Source organism: Pristiophorus japonicus, chromosome 14, assembly GCF_044704955.1.
Source record: "Pristiophorus japonicus isolate sPriJap1 chromosome 14, sPriJap1.hap1, whole genome shotgun sequence".
Classification (NCBI taxonomy): domain Eukaryota; kingdom Metazoa; phylum Chordata; class Chondrichthyes; family Pristiophoridae; genus Pristiophorus; species Pristiophorus japonicus.
Genome location: NC_091990.1, coordinates 35,916,862 through 35,940,118, shown reverse-complemented (window position 1 = coordinate 35,940,118; position 23,257 = coordinate 35,916,862). Strand labels below are relative to the sequence as shown.

At 42.3% G+C, this 23,257-nt stretch overlaps 2 protein-coding genes across 6 annotated transcripts in view; both read right to left on the bottom strand.

Moving 5' to 3' along the window:
* LOC139279867 (UDP-glucose 4-epimerase-like) overlaps positions 1-15,973 on the bottom strand; it is a 40,744-nt gene extending 24,771 nt beyond the window's left edge. Inside the window, exons 1-2 of one of the 4 annotated variants that reach the window (XM_070899151.1) lie at positions 15,900-15,973; positions 6,137-6,263 (exon numbers count right to left, since the gene is read on the bottom strand). In XM_070899151.1, coding sequence (XP_070755252.1) covers positions 6,137-6,260 — 124 coding nt within the window. In that variant the 5' untranslated portion in view covers positions 6,261-6,263; positions 15,900-15,973. Of the gene's footprint in view, positions 1-6,136; positions 6,264-7,592; positions 7,638-8,001; positions 8,526-8,589; positions 8,679-15,899 lie in introns of those variants that run through there. The other 3 variants (XM_070899150.1, XM_070899149.1, XM_070899148.1) reach the window with 3 other exon arrangements.
* An 11-nt stretch (positions 15,974-15,984) lies between these two features.
* Positions 15,985-23,257, bottom strand: part of eloa (elongin A) — a 78,170-nt gene continuing 70,897 nt past the window's right edge. Inside the window, exons 8-11 of one of the 2 annotated variants that reach the window (XM_070899146.1) lie at positions 20,778-20,958; positions 18,945-19,053; positions 18,500-18,654; positions 15,985-16,068 (exon numbers count right to left, since the gene is read on the bottom strand). In XM_070899146.1, the coding sequence (XP_070755247.1) occupies positions 16,007-16,068; positions 18,500-18,654; positions 18,945-19,053; positions 20,778-20,958 (507 nt within the window). In that variant the 3' untranslated portion in view covers positions 15,985-16,006. The remainder of the gene's footprint in view (positions 16,069-18,499; positions 18,655-18,944; positions 19,054-20,777; positions 20,959-23,257) is intronic. The other variant, XM_070899147.1, reaches the window with a different exon arrangement.

The following is a 23,257-nucleotide window of genomic DNA, read 5'->3' as shown; positions in this document are numbered from 1 at the left end:
GAGGAGCAGGGAGGTCTTACTGCAGTTGTACAGGGCCTTGGTGAGGCCTCACCTGGAATATTGTGTTCAGTTTTGATCTCCTAATCTGAGGAAGGACGTTCTTGCCAATGAGGGAGTGCAGTGAAAGTTCACTGACTGATTCCCGGGATGGCGGGACTGACATATGAGGAGAGACCGGATCTTTATACACTGGAGTTTAGAAGGATGAGAGGGGATCTCATATAAACTTACAAGATTGGACAGGTTAGATGTGGGAAGAATGTTCCCGATGATGGAGACGTCCAGAACCAGGGGACACAGTCTTAGGATAAGGGTCGGCCATTTAGGACTGAGATGAGGAGAAACTTCTGTGGAACCTGTGGAATTTCCTACCGCAGAGTTGTTGATGCCAGTTCATTGGATATATTCAAGAGGGAGTTAGATATGGCCCTTGCGGCTAAAGGGATCAAGGGGTACGGAGAGAAAGCAGGAAAGGGGTACTGAGGGAATGATCAGCCATGATCTTATTGAATGGTGGTGCAGGCTCGAAGGGCTGAATAGCCTACTCCTGCATCTAGTTTCTATGGGCCCAAGTTTCCACATGATTTGCGCCTGATTTTTTAGGAGCAACTGGTGGAGAACGGACTATCTTAGAAATCGCAATTCTCCACATTTTTTTTTCTGCAGTTCTAGTCAGTTAGAACAGTTTCACTTTGGAACAGAATTTTTTCTTCAAAAGTGTCCGGCCACTGACGCCTGATTTCAAAGTTTCCACAGTGAAAACGTACTCCAAACTAACTTAGAATGGAGCAAGTGAAGATTTTTGTAGAACTGAAAAAACCTTGTCTACACATTAAAAAATCAGGCGCAGTTTACAAATTAGGCGTCCAGAACGAGGTGTGGGGGGGGGGGGGGGGGAAGGGAAGTCATTAAATTCTACAATAAATCCTTATTTATACTTCTACAAATATTATACAAATAAATCCAACCTGAATAAACATTTATAAGCAAAGAAAAGATTAAATAAACCATCTTCCTACCTGTGTGAAAGTGCTTCAGTCAGCTCAGCGGTGTGGCGTCGTTCCCGCGAACGGGAGGGAGGGAGGAGACAGCCATTCCCGACAGCGGGGGGGGGAGGGGGAGGAGGAAAGAGGCCTTCGGGAAACGGCTGCCTCAACTTCTGAGGCTTCCTGCAGCCTGCAAGAAGCCTCAGTGCTGATCATAGAAGGGCAATGTGCTTTTATTTAAAAATTTTCAAAAATTAAACAGCTACAAAGAACTATAAAAATGGCCGAGTGCCAATTTTTCCTTCACACTGCGCGTGCGCGAACGCTCCAACACGCACGCGCAGGGTTGCCAGCACGAAAAAAACTAATTTAAATGGTACCCGCCCCCTCCCACTTACAAAATCGGCGCGAATGGTAGGCTCCGCGCCAAGCTGACATCGAGCTGCAGGGCGCTCCGGAATCGCGCTTTTTTTTTCAGGCGCCGTTTTTGGCGCGAAAAACGGGTGCCCAGCTCGGAGGGGCGCCCGTTTTGTAGCGTGTGGAAACTTGGGGCCTATGTTTCTATGTGAAAGGAAGCATATAAATGCAAGTCTTGCTTTCTTTTAACAGTTTTGTCACTTTCATAATGGAAAGGAGCAAACAACTGGAAAATGTCCAACATTTCTAGGTGACTGAGTTCCCCAAAGTGCAAGGCCTCCTTGATGGCATAAGGGCACCAAACAATAATGTCATGGCACATAAAGGGACTTCATTTGATTGAGGTTTGGGATGATGAGGTTATACAAGGCATTATATAAATGCAAGTCTCTTTATTTCTCCCCAAACACCTGGAACATGTCAGCTTACAAATTCGTAGCAATCTTTCCTGAAATATCCATTTGAATCTGTAAAATCTGGTTTAAGACTCTTTATTCTCTTCAAAAATCATATCTGCATCAACTTTAGTGTCAACTATACACTGCATTAATGGTAACGCAGCAGTCTACAGGATTAAAGACTGATGCAAAAGTAGCCATTTTAAATCTCCGTCATATCCTGGAGTTCACTTGAATCTACCCATGGGAATCCTTTAGCAGCAGACCTTTATCGTCCAATGTAACAATAAATTTTTATTATTGCTACTGCCATTATCTATGACTTTTTTCCACTGACCCTTTGGCAACTCTAATAGTAGCTTTTGTTACCTTCAGCTGAGCAGGATACCTATCCCTATTCTCTTGAGAGTTGTTTTCTTTTAATTTGTAAAACTATTACTGCTTAAATCTGATTAGTGAACAATAACTTGTATCTATATAGCACCTTTAACATAGTAAAGCATCCCAAGGCGTTTCAGAGGAACGTTAACAAAATTTGACACGGAACCACACAAGAACATTTTAGGACAGGTGAACAAAAGCTTGGTCAAAGAGGTAGGTTTTAAGGAGCATCTTCAAGGATTAAAGAGGTGGCGAGGTTTACGAAGGAAATTCCAGAGCTTAGGACCTAGGCAGCTGAAGGCATGGCCACCAATGATGAGCAATCAAGATCAGGAATGCACAAGAGGCCAGAATTCGTGGAGCAGAGATTTTGGAGGATTGCAAGGCTGGAGGAGGTTACAGAGATAGGGAGGCATGGGATTTGAAAACAAGGATGTTAATTTTAAAATTGAGGCATTAGTGGACTGGGAGCCAATGTAAGTCATCGAGCACAGGGGTGATGGGTGAACACGACTCGGTGCGAGTTAGGGCATGGGCAGCAGAGTTTTGGATGAGTTTAATTTTACAGAGGGTGCAAGGGGAGAGGCCAGCCAGAAGAGCATTGGAATAGCCAAGTTTACAGGTAACCAAAGGCATGGATGAGGGTTTCAGCAGCAGATGAGCGGAGGCCAGGCAGAGACATGTGATGTTACGGAGGTGGAAATAGGCTGTCTTGGTGAAGGAGCTAAGATCTGCTTCAGCCTAACAGTGATCAGGGAGAGGGATGAAGTCCGTGGCTGGGGAACAAAGTTTATGACAGGGACAGAAGACAATGGCTTCGATCTTCCCAATATTTAGTTGGAGGAAATTTCTCCTCAACCAATACTGGATGTTGTACAAGCAGCGTGACAAATCAGAGGACAGTGAAGGGGATGAGAGGGAGGTGGTGGTGGTGGTGGTGGTGGTGGTGGTGAGGTATAGCTGGATGTCGTCAGCGTATATGTGGAACCCGACATGTGTTTTTGGATGGTGCCGACGAGAGGAAGCATGTAGACGAGAACCAGGCTGGGGCCAAGGACACATTCTTGAGGGACTCCAGAGGTAACTGTGCGATAGTGGGAAGAGGTTGCAGGTGATTCTCTGGCTACGACTGGATATAGGAACGGAACCAGGCAAGGGCTGTCTTACCCCGCTGGACAATGGAGGAGAGGCGTTGCAGAAGGTCGTTGCCATCCAAGTCAAAAGCTGCAGAGAGGTTGCGAAGGATGAGCAGGAATGAGGAGGGCTAGTTTACCACAGTCACATAGGATGTCATTTGTGACTTTGATAAGGGGCATTTCAGTGCTGTAGCAGGGGTGGAAACCTGATTGGAGAGATCCTTGTAAATGGCCACTTAGCCATCTTGATTTGGATCTGCCAAATGCTTTTCTTTGACTTTAGGGACATGCATAGCTTTCTTTTGCATTAGAATGGTTTTAAAGATATTCCATTTCTTATCTGTATTAGTACTATCCCTACCTAGTAGGGTTGCTCAATCTACCCGATTTTTAAGACCTCTGCTATTTCTGAAAATGCAGCCCTATTGAGATCCAGTACTAGAGTTACATTTTGGGCCTATTTTAATCATTGTGAATTTAATAATATTATGGTGATCACTATGTCCCATAGAGATCTGATACTATATCAGGGTCAAGACTAAATCATGTTCCTACATTCTTAAGTACTTGGTTATCCCAGCATCATTAAAATACTATTAGAAAACAGTAATTTACAAGCTGCTATAACATTTTTCATAGCTGCCAATCATCTCCAACTTTCCATTTTTTCTCCCTCTTCTATTTGTTCTTGGGGAACAGTTTCATGAGTGAAGACAGCACTCCGGTACTTTACTCAGAAGGTTATTCTTGATACGACAGCCTAAACTCTCAACGCAACATCACAGCCAAGGCTGGCGTTCACGTGAAGCAATGCACATAAAATTTCCAGTTGTTGTCACTGAATAAAACTCATGAGCAGGAGCACGAGCTGATTTTCCTCTCAAGTCCCGAGGCATTGAGATGAATTGCAGCACCCCCACTATTGCACCAGTTGAGATCAGCAACTCAGCAAAGATCACTTTTTGGTCCACATGGCTTAGCATTTACTCACCAAGCTACTGAAGAAAGGACAACTTAATTTTGAAACTTGCTGACAAACTAACCACAATCTCCAATAATAAAAATTTCAATTTGTGGAATTAAATATCTGCTAATTACAACCTCACATCCAACCCCACTTACAGGAACATGAGAATGTATAGAACTGGAAAGGCTATGCAGTCCATCTGGCTGGTCCCAAAAACCACTCATTGCTACAAAGTGGTCCTAGCAATGTTCAATCAACAACAACTTTTATTTATACAGCGCCTTTAATATAGTAAAATGTCCCAAGGCACTTCACAGAAGTGTTATAAGACAAAACAAATACATTTGACACCAAGCCACACAAGAAGAAATTATGGCACATAACCAAAAGTTTGGTCAAAGAGGTAGGTTTTAAGAACACAAGAAATAGGAGCAGGAGTAGGCCATACGGCCCCTCAAGCCTGCTCCGCCATTCAATAAGATCATGGCTGATCTGATCTTGGCCGCACCACCACTTCCCTGCCCACTCCCCATAACCTTCGACTCCCTTATCGTTCAAAAATCTGTCTATCTCCACCTTAAATATATTCAATGACCCAGCTCCCACAGCTCTCTGGGATAGAGAATTCCAAAGATTCACGAGAGAAGAAATTCCTGCTCATCTCAATTTTAAATGGACGATCCCTTATTCTGAAACTGTGTCCCCTAGTTCTAGATTCCCCCACGAGGGGAAACATCCTCTCTGCATCTACCCTGTAAAGCTCCCTCAGAATCTTATACGTTTCAATAAGATCACCTCTCATTTTTCTAAACTCCAACGAATATAGGCCCAACCTGCTCAACCTTTCTTCATAAGACAACCCGTTCATCTCAGGAATCAACCTAGTGAACGTTCTCTGAACTGCCTCCAATGCAAGTATATCCTTCCTTAAATAAGGAGACCAAAATTGTACTGGAACGCCTTAAAAGGAGGAAAGAGAAGTAGAGAGGCAGAGATTTAGGAAGGGAGTTCCAGAGCTTAGGGCCTAGGCAACAGAAGGCACGGCCACCAATGTTGAGCAGTTATAATCAGAGTTGCTCAAGAGCGCAGAATTTGAGGAGCGCAGACATCTCGGGAGGGTTGTAAGGTTGAAAGAGATTACAGGGATAGGGAGGGGCGAGGCCATGGAGGGATTTGTAAACAAGGATGAGAATTTAGCAATCAATAGGAAAAGTTGCCAGGAACTTTACCACAGATCTTACAATTCAGGTTGTTCCAAGTGGTTACTAATTGCTGTTTGCAAATTCATCCCCTGCACAACAGAAATATGTTCAGTCTCCGCAGTAGAAAAGTCAAAATGACTGGCATGTCACGGTCTCTTCCATTAGTCCTCCAATCTCATCCTGACTGAGGTAAATACCATTGGACACAGATAGTCTGGATTCACTCAAGTGGCCATCTTCACATGCAAAGCTGGGTAGTGAACATCAGTGAACTGCTCGACCAAGGAGGCCATCACAGCCTAATCCTGTCTTTTGTTGATCTGCATATCAAGTTCCAGTAGGAATCACTGGATAGTAATCAGCAGTAGGAATGCTGACCTCACTCATCTCTCTGTCTCGGTCTCTCTCACCCCACCCCAAGCCTGAAGCCAATTGCCCAGCCTCACTGATCTTCCATTTGAAATCAGTCCTGGCCACAGATCTAACCCAGGACTTGCCTCATCTCTATGAAGTGTGACCATGCTATGCTGGGGCAGAAGGTTAAACAAAAAGCAGTACAGCACTGAGGAACAGAGCAATCCTTGCACAGATGCACAAATAAGTGGCATACAACAAGCTAAGTATAAAGAAATACAAAACTTTTTCCTACCTCTGATTGCATTGTGAAAATTGTCCATCACAACCGGAATGTATCCCGTTTTAACCAGCTCAATCACAGTGTGGCTACCAATGTAACCAGCTCCACCTGTCACTAGGATCTTCTCTGCTGCCATTTTCTAGAAGAAATCAAAATGATTCAGAATTAAATGTTTTCAACATTTGTAGCAAAAATTCCTTCAGTTGTACAATGAAATTTCTATATTCAAAAAGGAGTTTTCTATATTCAAAAAGGAGTTAGATGAGGTCCTTACTACTAGGGGGATCAAGGTGTATGGCGAGAAAGCAGGAATGGGGTACCGAAGTTGAATGTTCAGCCATGAACTCATTGAATGGCGGTGCAGGCTAGAAGGGCCGAATGGCCTACTCCTGCACCTATTTTCTATGTTTCTAGGTTTGTGTTTTTTTAAATTACTATTAAGTGACACAAAGTGGAGAAGGGGTTCTTTTTCCTCAAATCAATAAAGTTCTGAAACATTGAAGTCAGGCATCAGATTTGTTAACCACATACTGCAGTGAGTACCACTGATGCATACACTTACGGTTCTACTTACAACTGTACCTAATAGTTTGGTTAAGGATTCAAATGTGCCACAGTTCTGTGATCAGTATCTTAGGCCTTTATGAATCCAAATACTCATTACAAACTGCCAGTTTTTATACTTTTATGACAATCCACGTTTCTACATTACATGATTATACAAAAACTAAAATAAAACTAAGAATTTAATTGACTTATCCCTCAGCAATAACTTTAGTTTTCCTCACATAACAAGCTCTTTCTGTTGGGCTAATAACTCCCGTACTTTTTTATCCTATCAATAGTTTCACTCTTTTCCGATATAATTGCTATTCAGCCAAGCGAAACCAAGCATGAGTCTGCCTTTGTTTCTGTATCATTTGTACCAATTAAAATAAATGACGTACGCCCAGGAGGTGTTCCTTTGCAGACCTAACTGTTTTGCAACACTGTAACCAAATGATTAAAGTTCTCTGACACTTATCAGTATGCAATGGCACGTCGTTAATTAAGTCTCATTACTTCATCCTGAAACTGACCATTGCTGCGGGGTCAGCCATAGCCCAACAGCCCAGTGGTACTTTAAATTGACTTATACATACTTGCTTCACAGGCAAAGGCTAAAGGTCAACATTACTACAATATAGATAGAAATCAATCGTAGTATAACATTAGTAGACTTCAGGGCAATCTGATTAATCCTTTCCTTACAGTCCCCCCTTTGTTGCATTTAGAATATCCAAGGTCAATACTAAACATTATTTCATCCGTATCATGCATCTAACTTGATTTACTTTATTATACATTAGTTTTACATAGAATATCAAAAATGTTAGGAATATACTACGTTGAATGGATCAAAACCTATTTCTCCCCATGTACTTCCATATAATCAAAAAGTCATCCTGGAATTAAACGGCTCACTTACTATTATCCGTTTTGTAGATAATCTCAACATGATTTGCAAGTCAAAACTTACATACATAAACTGCAGTTTTAATATTTACTCGTATTACAGCGGTTCTGAATCAAAAACAGAAGGGATGGGGTCAAGCAGTAACTGCTGCAATTTAAGAGTCATGGAATTTTCAGCTTGGATTTGCACAAGCCACATTCGACATTGACTGAGGGAAGATCCCACCCCAAACAACCCATCTTTCTTCATAGATACTGATCGACCTGTTATGCAAGGCAATCCTTCCAGCTGACCTCACAGGGCAAGTATGCGAGAAACTTATGAGAGAGATTAGGCAATCAATCAATCGCAGAGAAAACCGCGCTGGATTCAAGCTGATGTGAATCTCTACAGACACCAAGTATACAACAACCAGACTCACGTGAAGCTCCACAACGACAGCTTTCCCCAAACTATCAGGTGTGCCCTTCCCAAGCGTTCCTTCCAAATCTAGATTCTTGCAGTCACTGCCTGATGATAAACTCTTGGATGGTCTCTTTAAACAGAGACCTGCCCAGTATCTCACGCCACAGGCTTGGTTCCAATTGAGAGCAATCCTCAGCCGCCGCCGCCAGTGTGCTGGGCTGTGGGGAATGAATGGGCTCGTTGTGCAGCTCGGTCACCAGGAAGCAACCTGCACTGCACAGGAATACTGACGTGGCCGGAACCAGGGCACCAGCGAGCCAGGCAGCCCGACAGGGTGATCCCACAGCGGGGTCGGGGACCTGCAGACTGCTTTCGTGCGCCCTGGCAGCAACCCCTTTCACCTGCCGCTTCAGCCGGCTTCCCAGGTGCGGTGCCGAGCAACCGCCCTCCCATAGAACCCATCTACATCCACAGGACGGCAACCCGCACAGAAACCCCGGGCCCACCGCCTCCTCCGGGGGAGGGACCGCGAGAGCCAGACCCCCCCGCCCCGCCCGAACTGTGGCTCCGGTAAACTGCCCGCTTGGTCCCGACCGGCTCTCACCTTGTCTGCGTCTTCCTCGCACCGCGCGTGCGCAGCTCTGCCCACCGCGGACGCGCTTCAACCATCGTGCGCATGCGCAACTCTACCCACAACGCGGAAGCGCTTCGACCACTGGAAGCATGCGCAGCTCTACCCACACTGGGGACGCGCTTCGACCACCATGCGCATGCCCAGTGTTGTTTTTTCCTCCGCATGCGCACACTATCCCGGAATCCCACCAGAGGTGGCGCTGTACTTTGGGGCGGTCAGTCCTCAGTCGGTTGCGTTCTACCTGCTCAGCATATGTTCATCTAGGGAGAGTCAAGCAGAAAAGCGTGACTTGGCACTTTTTGGGTGATTCAATCTTTTACGTTTTATGTAAACAGTTATTAATAACTACAATGGAAACAAACGGTGATGTACACTTAAACAGTACTGATGTCTCCGCAAGATCCTGCAAATCCCTTGGGAGGACAGGCGCACCAACATCATTGTCCTCGTCCAGGTTAACATCCCCAGCATTGAAGCACTGACCACACTCGATTAGCTTCACGAGGCAGGCCACATAGTTCGCATGCCAGACACGAGGCTACCTAAGCAATTGCTCTATGTGCAGCTCCTTCACGGCAAACGAGCCAAAGGTGAGCAGCGGAAACGTTACAAGGACACCTTCAAAGCCTCCCTCCCTCATCACCACTTCCACCTGGGAGTCCCTGTCCGAAGACCGCCCTAGGTGCATCCAGGAGGGCGTTGAGCTCCTCGAATCTCCACGCCGCGAGCGTCAAGAGGTCAGCTGCAGGCAGCGGAAGGAGCATGCAGCAAATCAGTCCCACCCCTCCTTCCCCCGATGAATGTCTGTCCTACCTGTGACAGGGTCTGTGGCTCTCCTATTGGACCGTTCAGCCACCAAAGGACTCACTTTAGGAGTGGAAGCAAGTCTTCCTCAATTCCAAGGGACTACCTATGGTGATGATTGATAAAAAAACAATTCTATCCCCAGCAATAGAGTCGACTTTAAAAAAAAACTTTCCACCAAAGTTCGCTTTGCGCCCCTCCTCAAAGTTGTTGACTCCTTATTGTACAATTTACCAGGATATGAGCCGAGACAGGTCATTCAACCATTACAACATTTAAGCCAAGCGTGGATGTCCTCACCCAACATTCACATGTGTATTCCCAGATTGATAGTAATCACCCTGTCTTAGATTGGGCTCCAGTCATCTTCACCCACCCAAATGGTTAGCCTTCTGTTTACATATACAGACTGACTGGGCAAGGTATTCCAGAACTGTAACCAAACATGCAAGGACTTCAAATTGGAGGCAAAGAAAAAATTGTTACTTCAATGGAAACAGGAGACTTACCAAAACCACAAAGCCAGAGCAGTGCAATCCACTACTAAACTTTTCTCTTGACCAGCCAACAGGAGGTACAATTTCAGACAATTCAGTATTTATAATTAATTGATGTAGATATATCTTTCAGGCACACATTTGGAAAACCTTTACTGTGAAAATAGGTACAAAAGTTTAATTGCAGTTTCTAGGTTTGTACCAAATGCTCAATCTTTGACAAGAGACTTTTGAAATTACTTTTGCAACAGGTTGACTATCGAATGCACTGACAGTGATACACTGTTGAATTCTGTAATATTTTTGTTTTATTTGAATGTTTTGCTTAAACAGTGAATTTTGAATACATGAACAGGGAACCAGGCAGGAGGACTTATTGAGATCGACAGTATGAATGAGATTAAATCACAGCTTAAATTAAAACCACGTGTTTGAACTTGGGTCTTTAACCAAATACATTTGCTATACAGATGGTGAGGTGGCTTTCAATGATGAAATGGTCTGCAATCATCTTGTGAAATCAACCACACCAAGTTACAAGAACCTGCAAAACTCAACTATTACAAGTTTTCATGTTTGCATGTTATTCAGAGTACTATTAATGAAGAAATATTCTTCATTTAATAATTTTCACACTTTCATCGGCATTGATAATTTCACAAAACAAAAATTTGCAGTAATGAACAGGTCATCACGTAGGACCATCATAAAGCATATTGAAAGGAAGTTGTGTACACATCTAGCTAAGAAATCTTCTGCTCTACCAAAAACAAGACTTCATGTCTTAAAGCAAAATAATCAAAAGTACCGTCAAATCTACGAGAAGTGGTTCTTGGGTATTTTGCAGATTCTTTTGTCTTTTCACTTTATCAAAATGTGCCAATTCCATCAATGTGAAAACTGGTTGCATCAACTCTTTAGAACATTATCAAGTACCACAACTCACATGGGCTTCACAACACACCGTGTCTTGAAGTGGTAGAATGCGAAATCACCCCTGCAGTTCTCAAAGTGGTAAATTCCTAATGTTGGCGATGGCACTGAGAGGGGGGAAAAGAGGGTGGTGCAAGCTGGTGGCTATCCATTATACTGGGAGAGCATGATACCCGAGGCGCGCGCGCGCTGGTAGTCAGCTGTTGAGCAACAGTAGCACACACCTCATTCTCACTTTTGGGCAGTGGGTGACAAGATTAAAGAGGACAGGAATATACAGCAAAATTGAAGGGTTCAAAAAGAGAGAAAAATAGCAATTATTAAGCTGTGCTGCTTTGTAACAACTGTATTAGGGCTCATTTGGTGCCACAATTTAAGTACATCTATGGACTTTGGGACAAATGGAGTTTTAACCTTACACCAGTTTCTAGATCAGAACCATGAGTTGTAATAGCACTGATCCTAAAATTGAGGGGGGGTGGATGGGGCAGGAGGAAATGGGTTAACAAAAAAGTTTGAGACTAATGGAAGTAATTTGTTGTAATAGTAGTAGTAGTAGCGCTGCAGTATTCAATTTGTATCACCAGAATTCTGTAGTGTACTTACAAGTTCACTAGAATCTCCTAGCAGTAATCAATACTAGAATCTCCTAGCAGTAATCAGGAATGAACACAGATAGGTTCCACCCTAGTGCTGTCCTGAAAAGACTGTTCCCGACAATCTGCACTGAAACAGTTTTGGTTGAGAACTCATTAATTTTGTTTGAATGTCCCATGTGTTCCCAATGTTATTTAGTTCAGTATTAGCAAGACCATAGTAGGGGAGTGTCCAGTTTACCAGATTCACCTCATTATCCCCGTTTGGGAACATCTATTTAAAATTAATTTTCATTGCATTAAAAAATAATTCCCAATATATTGTCAAATACAACTTCAATTAAATAACAACCATTTGAGGATTTCTGCACAATATTTAGATTTAAACAGCAGTGTGAACTAAGGCATGTTCTGTGAAGTCTCTGAAGTCTACTTTTGCAATATTTAAATTTTGGATAGTACTAGAAGAAGTACTTTAAATAAACTACAGCACTGAAACTTTGTGCATGGTTTGAAATGACAATTCAGTTATCAGCATCAAAACACTTGATCTGCACAATGTCAGAGGCTAATCCTCAACTCTTTTACTGCACATATGCTCAAAGCAAAAAGACAGAAGAATTAAATTATCACAGGTGAGTTTAAAACTTGCCTGTGAAAATGTGATTTTGATCTCTTTTTACTTTGCTTTTAAAATATCTTTAAGTGCACTTTCATGCAAGAAATGCCACACAGAATGTGCTATTAAATTAAGAAAGGAAAGGCTTGCTGGCAACTGCTTCATCAGTCCATCACTGTATCTCAAAAGTTGAATTTGTCTTTTAGAGAGGGTAGACGTTGGTATAGATCTCTCCATGACTATCATAATTTCTAACCTTAAGATAATTCTAGCCTTTTTTAAAAAAAAAACTGAAATCTAGCTTTTAAAAAGAAAATTAAATTAAGTTTTTTGATCCAAATTTCTATTTAGGATACATCTAACACCCAATGCCACTAGCTGTTCAGTTAGAAGGAAGAACAGTTACTTGACCAGCCACATACAATACATTTTGAAATCTCTTTCACACCGCCCTCCCCCCGCCGCCAAACCCAGTGAGTCCATCTGCTTTGGGATTTTATTTGCAGCGGTTTGATGGATGATACCATAGTGCAAGCGGTCACAGATTCAATATTCAAGACTGCTCATCGCTTGACTTTGCCTACTTCAGGTTTAGAAGCAGGATTTTTATGGAGAGAATATAGGGGAGAGCTCATTCTGGGTTAGTCTTGCACACATTATAAATAGGTCACTTGACCGTTGAAGAAACCTAGGATGATGTTGGCTATCTATCCGCTTAGCCAGAGTAAATAGGAGGTGGCACTGGGGAGGTCTAAAAGACAGGTGATGGGAAAAGTAGTCAAAATGAGGCAAGAAGTTGAATGGTCAATTTCTACAGTCACTTTCTGGTAAAAACAGTCTCCTTTGAAGGGGAAACTAAAATGTACAAAAGAATTTGCTGTTAAGACAACATTTTATTTTAAGGGGACAAGAATAAGCACATAACAGACATTTTGAAAGCAATTAACAAGACTACTATTTGACAGTAACACATTATAAATAGACTGGATACATGAAATGGAATTACAAGACTGAAACCCCATCTTAAAGTTTGATTAACTTTGATAAGCCACTTGAGGTTTCCTGTAGGTTTATGCCAAGAAATTCAAACTACCAAACTGGTTTCAGACTTTAATTCTCTTCCAATTATTTATTTAATATTTAGAATGTAATAGTTGTGACCATTTCTTCACAAATGCACCATGTTACCTGGAGTTGAGGTGCTACCAAATGTCTCAATTCCTCAGTGCAGAGTAAGTTTTGTCAGCAGGATTATATCATAATGAGATTTGCAGTGCTAAAATATTACACTGTCTTGTGACACAAAGAAGTGTACGAGAATTTATTTTGGGCGGGGGCGGGGAGTTCAGTAAGGAGTTCCGGTATTTCCTGTGTGCATCATCATACATTTTATAAAAATCAGCAGACAGCAGTAAATTTTCATTCCACTTAATAATAAAATTGCTAATGGATTCTGCCATTGTTACAAATCCACAGTGGGAATGGATGGAGATGAACATTTTGTAAAAAGGTATGATGAGCCGTTCCACTGTGGAAAGAGAATCATTCAACCTGTCGCCTCCCGGTAGTTTTCGATTTAGAACTCCTAGCACTACCCCTCTAAAGTTGCTGAGGAGAGAGGCAAAATAAGTAACATGCTATAAAGTTCACCTTTGAGGGGGCACTGAAGTACTAACATGTCATGCCAAAGCCTTCTCCCTGCCTGACTTTCTACATAGCAACTTCATAATCTTAGCCAAGTCAACGGAGGGAAGATGTCAGGCAGAGGTGAAGCACCTTCTCAGAGAAGAGTACAATTAGAAGCAAGTCAACAAAATGCTGGTGTCATGGACTTCCTTGTGGCCAGTTATAGAGTGGCATTTTCAAGTCTAGAAAGTGGCTACTCACCTGGTCACGAAATGATGTTTGTACATGGGAAGAAAGGATTAAAGACAGAAACTTTTATCTATAAAGTTATATAGTCGGGCACCTTATTATGTAGAGTAACAAATACCTGGATTGATAAAACAGTAAACTTACTCAAGTAGTTTTATAAGACATCATAAATCCATGAGACAAACTCAAATCATTTACAATAACCATCTGAATCCATCCCTGAAAAAAAAACTCTTGGTATCCATTTTAAATAAACAAACATACGGTTTACATTTCATGTGAAGTTTACACAAGCAGACCAGGCCTTAGGGTCTGATTTTTAGCAGCTGTCTAGGCAGGTGGGTGTGACGAGGTTCACAGGAGAGATTTAACCATTAGATATTATTACTATAAATTTAATTGCATAATAATCCATAGCCGATTGCTAGAAATTCTACATACAGTATGATAAATACATTCATACCATGGTGCATTAACGGTTCTTTATTACATTGTTAAATATTTGTTATTGTCCCCTTAAAATAAATCTGTTTATTTCAATTTAAACTTTTTTCCAGTTCGCTTTGTTTTTTTAAATATCTGTGCCCATATTTACTTTTGTGCAGCTCACTAGAGCACCACCATATTTTTTTCCTCTCGTATAATGCACCCATTGAAATGGCACCATATTGGTGCATGAACAGAAACTCCCAGTTTACAACACATTCTTAATAATCTCTGCTGTGTATCTCGGCCTACAATTGGCTTTGAACTGAATGAATTCACAGTGCAGCACAAGAATGTACACTGGTCAACAAAACCATCATGGCAACACTATTAGACAACAAAAAAAGCAAATCCAGGCAAATTTTATGAACCGAGGGTGACCTGTTCTTTCATGTGTACGACCTATAGCAAGTGAGTCTCTCCCACAAGTGGAAAAACACAGAAATTAGTGTTACAGGTGAGATATTTAGCTTATTTTATGGGTAGGTATTTGCCAGCAGGATCTCAAGTAAGCTTTAGTTCTCAAATAAGAGGCTATTTTTGATTGTGTAATTTCAGAATGAACATTACTGATTTTCACATGAAGCATATCAATCCTGCAGTTAGTGAAATGGCCAACCTAACCATGCTCACAGAATGAGTAATCGTAATAGAGCCACAAAAGCACAGCCGTTCTAATGTCACGATAAACATTCGGCAATATGACTTTGAAATCCTGAAGCTTTGTCTCAGCAGCTATCAACCAACAGTGTCAATCTTTTAAATTAACCATTTCATAGACACCCCTTCAAGTCTTGCTCCTACAAAAAAATGCCCAACCCAAGATCAAATCTGCAATCACTTTCTTGACAAAGCCTCAAAAAAAATGGCCAACATACATGTCAATGTCACATGTTTACTTACAGCACCAGGACTTTATTAGCAGAAATCATGTTACCACAAAACAAAAAAAAAGTGAAAATGGCACTAATTATTTCTGTGACTGCATTTCTTTTCCACAAAGTTAATGTAATTTACGAACCATAAATTCTACCCAATGGGACAACTGGTTTCAAAATATCAGAACTAGCATGAGACACAAAAAGATTGGTACAAGAGTAAGAGAGATAAAAAGAGAGAATAAAAGGGAACGAACGTTTAAAACCAATACTGTAACATTAATATTTTCTGGGCCGCAAATCCGTGGTCATTAAAATCAACTTCTCTTTATGATGACAAAGAATTTAAAAATGTAAAGGATTTTTTTAAAATAGAATGATTAAATTCTGTGCAACAAGGCTAGCCCAAGTGTTATTTACACATGAACATTTTAGAGGGGAAAAAAAAGCACTCGGTGCCCCAGTGACAAGAGCTTACATTTCTGCTTCTAAAATGTAAAATAATAAAATATTTTTAAAAATAAGATGTAATCCTTAGACATCATTTCAAGCACACAAACTGTCTTTAAGTTCTTGGTATTGCAATTTGTACCCTTGTGTTCTTGAGCGCACAAAATGGCTCAGAATAGGACCAGTTGATAAATCACTAAGCAAGGAGCTGGTGATGTCACTGTTCCATCCATCTTTCACCCACTCATTTTATCTTCGACTAAAACGATTCTTGAAAGATTTTATTGTTTTTGCCATCATTGGTGCAATTTCTGAAAAACAAATTTTTTAAAAAAAAGGTAGAAAATAACAATGGTAACTTTTATTTACACCATGAGGTTTTTCTCCATACATGCGCCTCCATTTTTTGGTTTCACTGATCAAGCACCATTCTCTGGTGGAGATGGCAAGGAAGCTTCCAGCATTTAGACTTCTGCCAATATAATCCTTGGGATAATACTAGGAGTCGCATTGCCCAGAGTGACTTGCCCTCCTTGTACAGGAAGTGGCTGATCTGTGGTCAGTGCCTTCCACCTCACATCACAACCGACTTGTACCATTAGTATCTGCCACTCACACAGTAAGATTGTCAACAGTCAATGCACTTCCAAAAGTAACTGATCATGCAGGCACATTGGCATGTTGATGTAAAATACACTGTGTAAATGCAAATTATTCCCATTTCTGATTTTTTTCTTAAGTGAATCTTATCACTTTTTAAAAGCAGAATTAACAGTCTGGCCGAGCAGGCTCAAAGGGCCGTATGGTCTACTCCTGCTCTTAATTCTTATGTTCCAAAACAAAAGGATATTGAAAGTTCATTCTGGTTATTTTTGCTTAAACAGTAACCACCAAGGGCCAGATCTAGGGAACTAGATTGGACAAGTTACTGGTGCCAGTAGTGTTAAGGAACTGTAGAAAAGACACATTCTTGAAGCAACTACATTTGATGACTGTATATTTACAGACATTAGGACATTATTTTAACTACCTCATTGTCAGAGCTCAGATGCTCCTTCCAGACCGCCACTCCCCCCACCCCGTGCAGAGATCATCAGCTCATAATAATAATCATCAAATAGAAATAAACAGGACAACCAAAAAAAGTGTTACTCATTCACAGTTCTTTCAAACTGATTTTTAAAACATCATCATCATCGGCCTATCACAGGTGGGGCAGACAATGGTTGAAGGAAAGGGTGGATGGGGAGCCTGGTTTGCCGCATAATCCTTCCGCTGTCTACACTTGGTTTCTGCTTACTCTCGACGATGAGACTCTAGGTGCTCAGCGCCCTCCCGGATGTTGTTTCTCCAATTTGGGCAGTCTTGGGCCAGGGATTCCCAGGTGCCAGTGGGGATGTTGCACTTTATCAAGGAGGCTTTGAGGGTATCCTTGAAGCGTTTCTTCTGCCCACTTGCTGTGTCGATGCTCCGAGTAGAGCGCTTGCTTTGGGAGTCTCTTGTCGGGTATGCAGACGATGTGGCCCGCCCAACAGAGCTGATCGAGCGTGGTCAATGCTCCGAAGCTGGGGATGTTGGCCTGAGCGAGAACAGACACGTTGGTGTGTCTATCCTCCCAGTGGATTTGCAGGATCATGTGGAGGCAGCGCAGGTGATACTTCTCCAGGTGTCTGCTGTATATAGTCCATGTCTCTGAGCCATATAGGAGGGCGGGTATCACTACTGCCCTGTAGACCATAAGCTTGGTGCCAGATTTGAGGTCCTGGTCTTCAAACACCCTCTTCCTCAGACGACCGAAGTCATCAATGTCTGCCCTTGCTGACAATAGGCTTCCGAGGTATGGAAAATGGTCTTGGTGATGAACCTTCATTATAAATCGCAAGTTCAGAAGATCCCCATTTTGTTGTCACTTTAGATCATGCCACCAACCACCCCCCTCCACCCCCCCTCCCCTTTTCAGACACAAACATACTTTGGCCTTTGAATGTTTGCAACTCCTTCTAAACGGCCAAGGCAATCCATATCTCTATTAGAATAAACTGATGAGACTTAATTTACAAGTAAAAAAATGTTTCACTACTAAAGCCATCACACTGGAGTGAAACAGTCAGTTCTCAAGCTGGCAAACCAGGAGTGCTCTAAAGAGCTGTTGACTCAAAGATTGTCAGTGGAAGGGAACTCTTCCCCTCCCTCAAACTTTTTTAATGTTGCTTTTCTGAAGGTAATCGCTCTTGCTGTGGTACAGATCCAAGATCCTAGACATGTATGCCTTAGCCAAGTGGTATTTATTCATGTGTAAATTTTGTCAGTGAACGGGAGAGGTGCAGATGATATCCAAAGCTGATCCCCATCTTTACCCAGCATCCACGTGCGTATACTTTCCCAACAGTGACTGAACAGGAGCCCAGATTGATTTTTGTCCTATAATGCTTCATTGCTGCTCCAGCTCAGATAAACTAATGTACACACGAGGAATCAAACCTAGGTGCTTCCAGGTTTGAATAGCTGTGCTAGACCATGCAATGCATCTACCAACTGAGCTATCGAGGGAGCCAGACGGCAGCTTTTTATTGTATTGTATTATCCAATTGGGAGTGTTGGATGTGGTTACTGTGCAGCGAGATTCCATTCCTAAGCTGTCATCGGTCAGTCAACAAACACAGAACTCGCTACAAAAAAAAATATTAGGGGGGGGGGGGGGGCGAAATCTGGGAACAGCAGAAACATATTTTCTTTACTTACTTTTGACTTGGGGTTTCTTGGATTCATGGTTTCCCCCTCCACTACTAGGGGGGGTCAGATTTGATGATGTGGAGCCATGGCTAGTGCTAGGACCATCAAAGGACTGATTTCCTCCCCCACTGCCACTGCTTCCTGTTTGACTATGCATCTTTATCCTATAGAAAAACAGTTAAGAAATTTAAAAAATTCTAACTTCAACAGCTCCCAACACAGTCTACAGACTTAACTGAGCATAGAGTCTCTGAGGTTTCACAATATGAAATAACTTCCCAGCAAATGATTTTTTTCACCAGTTTAAAAAAAAACCCACCAAAATAATATAAAGTAGAATAAAAATCCATAGGTCCACTAAAATCATTCTTACCCTGTCAAAAGGCTAAAAATGAATGGTGACTTGCAGACTAAGGTTCACGTACACTATATCTAAATAAACTATGGACGTTACCTTGGAGGTGCTGGAATTGTTATTCCAGTCCCATGCCTCTCCTGCCTACGCCGTACATCTCTGGGTGGCTTTACCTCAGTGTTTAGGAAGGCCAACTTTGCCTGACGGCCTGTTGATAAAACACAAGCAACTCAGTACCCGACGCATATTTCTCAGTTCCACTGAAGCATTCCAGAGCTTACTTTAATGAATTCACACTCGCAGCACAGAGTCCTGCCCATTAGGTGTGCGCAACAGGAAAGCGGGAATAGAACCCAGAATTTTCTGCCATTTAATTTTAAGAAACAAAAGATTATGGTGGGGGTGTGTGCGTGTGCATGCATGCAAATTTCCGACACTCACTCCTGATGGGTGAATTTGTAAAATTACCCCCAAGTCATGAGAAAATGATGTTTCTCAAAGTTAATCTAGCTGCTCTTCCCAAAAACAGGCATGATTCTAAAATGTAGTTCAACAGTTTGGATGAATAAAACTCTCCAAGCTGGAAATTAAGAAGCAGTGGGCTGGATTTTTAGTTCTGGTCATTTCGGGGCGGTAACGTTGGCGCCGGGAAATGGTTTGTGCCTGCAGCACAAATTTGCCATCTGGCCCCCCGCCCCCCCGCCCCCCGAAGTGTGGAGCGGAACGCCAAGAGAGGCATCTTTTAGGGCACAGGGCTGGCTGAGCAACTGAAAATCCGTTGCTAAAGATCCGTTCCTTGGAGCGCCCTAAGAGAGGCTTCCGTGGGGAAAAAAAGACACCCCACAAAAAAATTCCCAATACCTTGCCCACCCACATTAGGATAAATTCCAAAGATAAAAAAACAAAAAACAAACAATCAAACTTACCTTATTCATTACTTACTTCACTCACTGCCGCTGGGACAGCTCTGACCACCTGGTTTTCCCAGACGGTCTCACTAAGGCGCGCTAGAGGCTCAGCATTAATCAAAAATCGATGCGCAGTTGAAACCGGGGGCGTTGCACGCTGGCTCGGCGCTCCCGAGCGGTGCTAATCAGCACCCCCGCAAAACCGCCAACTCATTTTGCGGCGGGGCGCTAGGAGCTGGCTGCCCGCCCGGAAACCATCCCCTCCGCCATTAGCACGCCTCCGGGGCGCGAAGAGAGGCAAAATCCAGTCCAGTATGTCTAAACTATTGTCATTTCATATCTCCTCCCCCACTAAATCCAGTCCAGATAGCAAAGACAAACAGCTTCTCTCTCAAGTCAAGTCTTGATCCAATTTTTGAAAAGATACAGGTTAGCACTGAACAGTCTAGCAATTCTGCACCAAATCACACATTTAAAGAACATGCAGAAACCAATGCTGTAATATAGAATGTTCAGCTACAGGTTTTGAGAGATGTGTTGTTCAAGGAATTGATAGAGGAGCCAGTCATTTAAGGCAAAACTGAAAAATATTCTGCTTCTCGCCTTCATAACATAATCGGAATTTTTTTTTAAAATCAAGTGAACTAATTGAATCTTGCAGCACAGAAGGAGGCCATTCAGCCCATTGTACCTATTTCGGCTCTTTTAAAGAGCAATCCAATTATTTCCCCACAGCCCCACAAATTTCTCCTTTTTAAGTATTTATCCAATTCCCTTTTGAAAATTACTATTGAATCTGCTTCCACCACCTTTTCAAGTAGTGCATTCCAGATCATAACTTGCTAAACTATAATAGTTGAGCCTTTTATAATTCAGTATTGTGCATTATGTACACTTTCATTTAGAACCATGAGAAACAGCAAATGTTTTTTTAACCAGAAAACATTATTTGTTCATGTGTTATACTGGCACAGCGCAAAATAAATTGATTTGACTGGCTGTATTTACTAAAATTGCTCTTTACCCTTTGGTTTGCTGGCATGAGCTGAACTAATGCTTTGTGTTATAGCTCGCAGTTTCTGCTCTCGTTCATCATGAAGACGTAGGTACATTTCACGCCATGACTCAAACTCTTGTCGGTCCTGGTTCTTAAAGTCTCGCTTACAGTGTCTCAGCCACAGGTGATCGGTTTCTTCAACAAAAGTCTGTTTGGCAACAAAAACGTACAATTAGACACCTATAGCTAAAGCTGCAGCCGAGGACAAAGAAAAGCTCTACAAAATGCTGCTAGAGGAAAACTTAACATGGATGTTACGGTTACCAAATTAACCAACTCCAGGATATCACAGGCCCTTCAATGCCCCTTTACCCAAACATTTGAGAGATATACCAGCAACTCTCAATTATCCGTATACGGATCCAACGGGAAACCGTTGTAACAGGATTTAAAATTCTGTTGCTAACAAGTGAAAAGACACCTCCAAATAATTTGGAAAAATCGCCTTCTAAACACTGTGCTCATTTGTATTTGCTCATTCTCTCTCTCACACTTACCGTAAAAGAAAGAGTGAGTGTGTGTGAGTGAGGTGAGTGAGGTAGTGAGAGAGAGCGAGTGAGAGCGAGCGAGCGCGCTACTGTTTGTAGCTGATTAATGAATCAATACAAAGTTTTAACTTATAAATGTAAACTTGCCCTAACGGAAATATCGTTTGCCCGGAATAGCCCAATCCCCAAGGGACCCGGATAATCAAGAGTTGCCTGTATTATACTAAAGCTAATAGATTTTTTTTTAAAACTTGCCTAGTGTAATGGCTAAATGTATTTGTAAATTAGATTTTTTCCCCAAAGTGTTATATTTATTGTTGTGATCACAAGCGGAGGTGTCTACTATAACAGGAGGGTGGGTATTACTACAGCCCTGTAGACCATGAGCTTGGTGGCAGATTTGAGGGCCTGATCTTCAAACACTCTTTTCCTCAGGCAGCCGAAGGCTGCACTGGCACACAGGAGGCGGTGTTGAATCTCAAGACAGACGCAGCAACGTTAGCGTCCTCGACCAGGCCAACATCCCCAGTATTGAAGCACTGACCACACTCGATCAGCTCCGCTGGGCAGGCCACATTGTTCGCATACCTGAAGCAAGACTCCCAAAGTTAGCGTTCTACTCAGAACTCCTTCACTGCAAATGAGCCAAAGGTGGACAGAGGAAATGTTTCAAGGACACCCTCAAAACCTCCTTGATAAAGTGCAACATCCCAACAAACACCTGGGAGTCCTTGGCCAAAGACCACCCTAAGTGGAGGAAGTGCATCTGGGAGGGTGCTGAGCACCTCGAGTCTCATCGCCAACAGCATGCAGAAACCAAGCGCAGGCAGCAGAAAGAACGTGCGGCAAACCCACCCTTTTCCTCAATGACTGTCTGTCCCACCTGTGACAGGGACTGTGGTTCTCATATTGGACTGTTCAGTCACCTTAGAACTCCTTTTTAGAATGGAAGCAAGTCTTCCTCGATTCTGAGGGACTGCCTATGATGATGACGACGACGAGGACCACTAGCGGAATCCATTTGCTGACATTAGCATATTACTTAACGTGATTAAGTAACTGCATTTAAAAGATTCAACCTCTTAAACTAATTTTCCACCCTCCAAAATCAGTCTTAGCTGAAGCTACATTGTAATTAGCTTACAGTCGAGATACAAACACAATCAGCTTGTGTCCAAGTTACTCAATCCCTGATTCAATCCCTAGAGTGTTGATTAGTTTACTGCAGTCACTGCAAGAGTAGTGGTGATACAATCTGCCTCAATGCCAATGGCTTATGGAGAGAGGATACACTTCCAGGGCTTTTGCTTCTTGTCACTATCTAAGTGACCTATGTTGGAAAAAGCATGTTTATGGATATCTGGCAATGACAGGATAGGTTTCAGTTGTAATGCCCCATATAGACAAATAACTTGTCAATACTCACCATCAAGCCTAACGCATTAAAAGTGGCCACTTGTGTGAATTACTATGGAACAGAATCCATGTGAATTAGTACTTACATAAGAGTTGGAGAGAAAAGGGTGGGGGAAAAGAGACAAGAAACAATAGATGTTTTGGAAAGAATTCATCTCGTGTCTCCCCCAGTAGGGACAGAGCAGTGCAAGTACTATGGACCATTTTTGGACGTCAACTTCGAGTTATAGGGGAGGCTGAAATTGATCTTGGGTGATAGTCAATGGAAAAGAAAATCAGTCATGTGTAAACCAGGTTGCCGATCCGCTAATGCCCATTTTGTGCTTCCAATTTCACCACTGGTTGTCTGCTGCATCAGAGCCAACGTCCCTCCTGTGACTCAATTTCCTCCCTTCTCCTAGCTCTATAAAACTCACCACTGCAGAAATAGAAATTAAGTGTGGGGTGGCAAGATCTGTGTGAGACCCCATGTCATCAGTTAGTTATAATGCAAATATGCAATGCCTGGAACAAACTGGGCAATTTCCAGTTATGATGTTATCT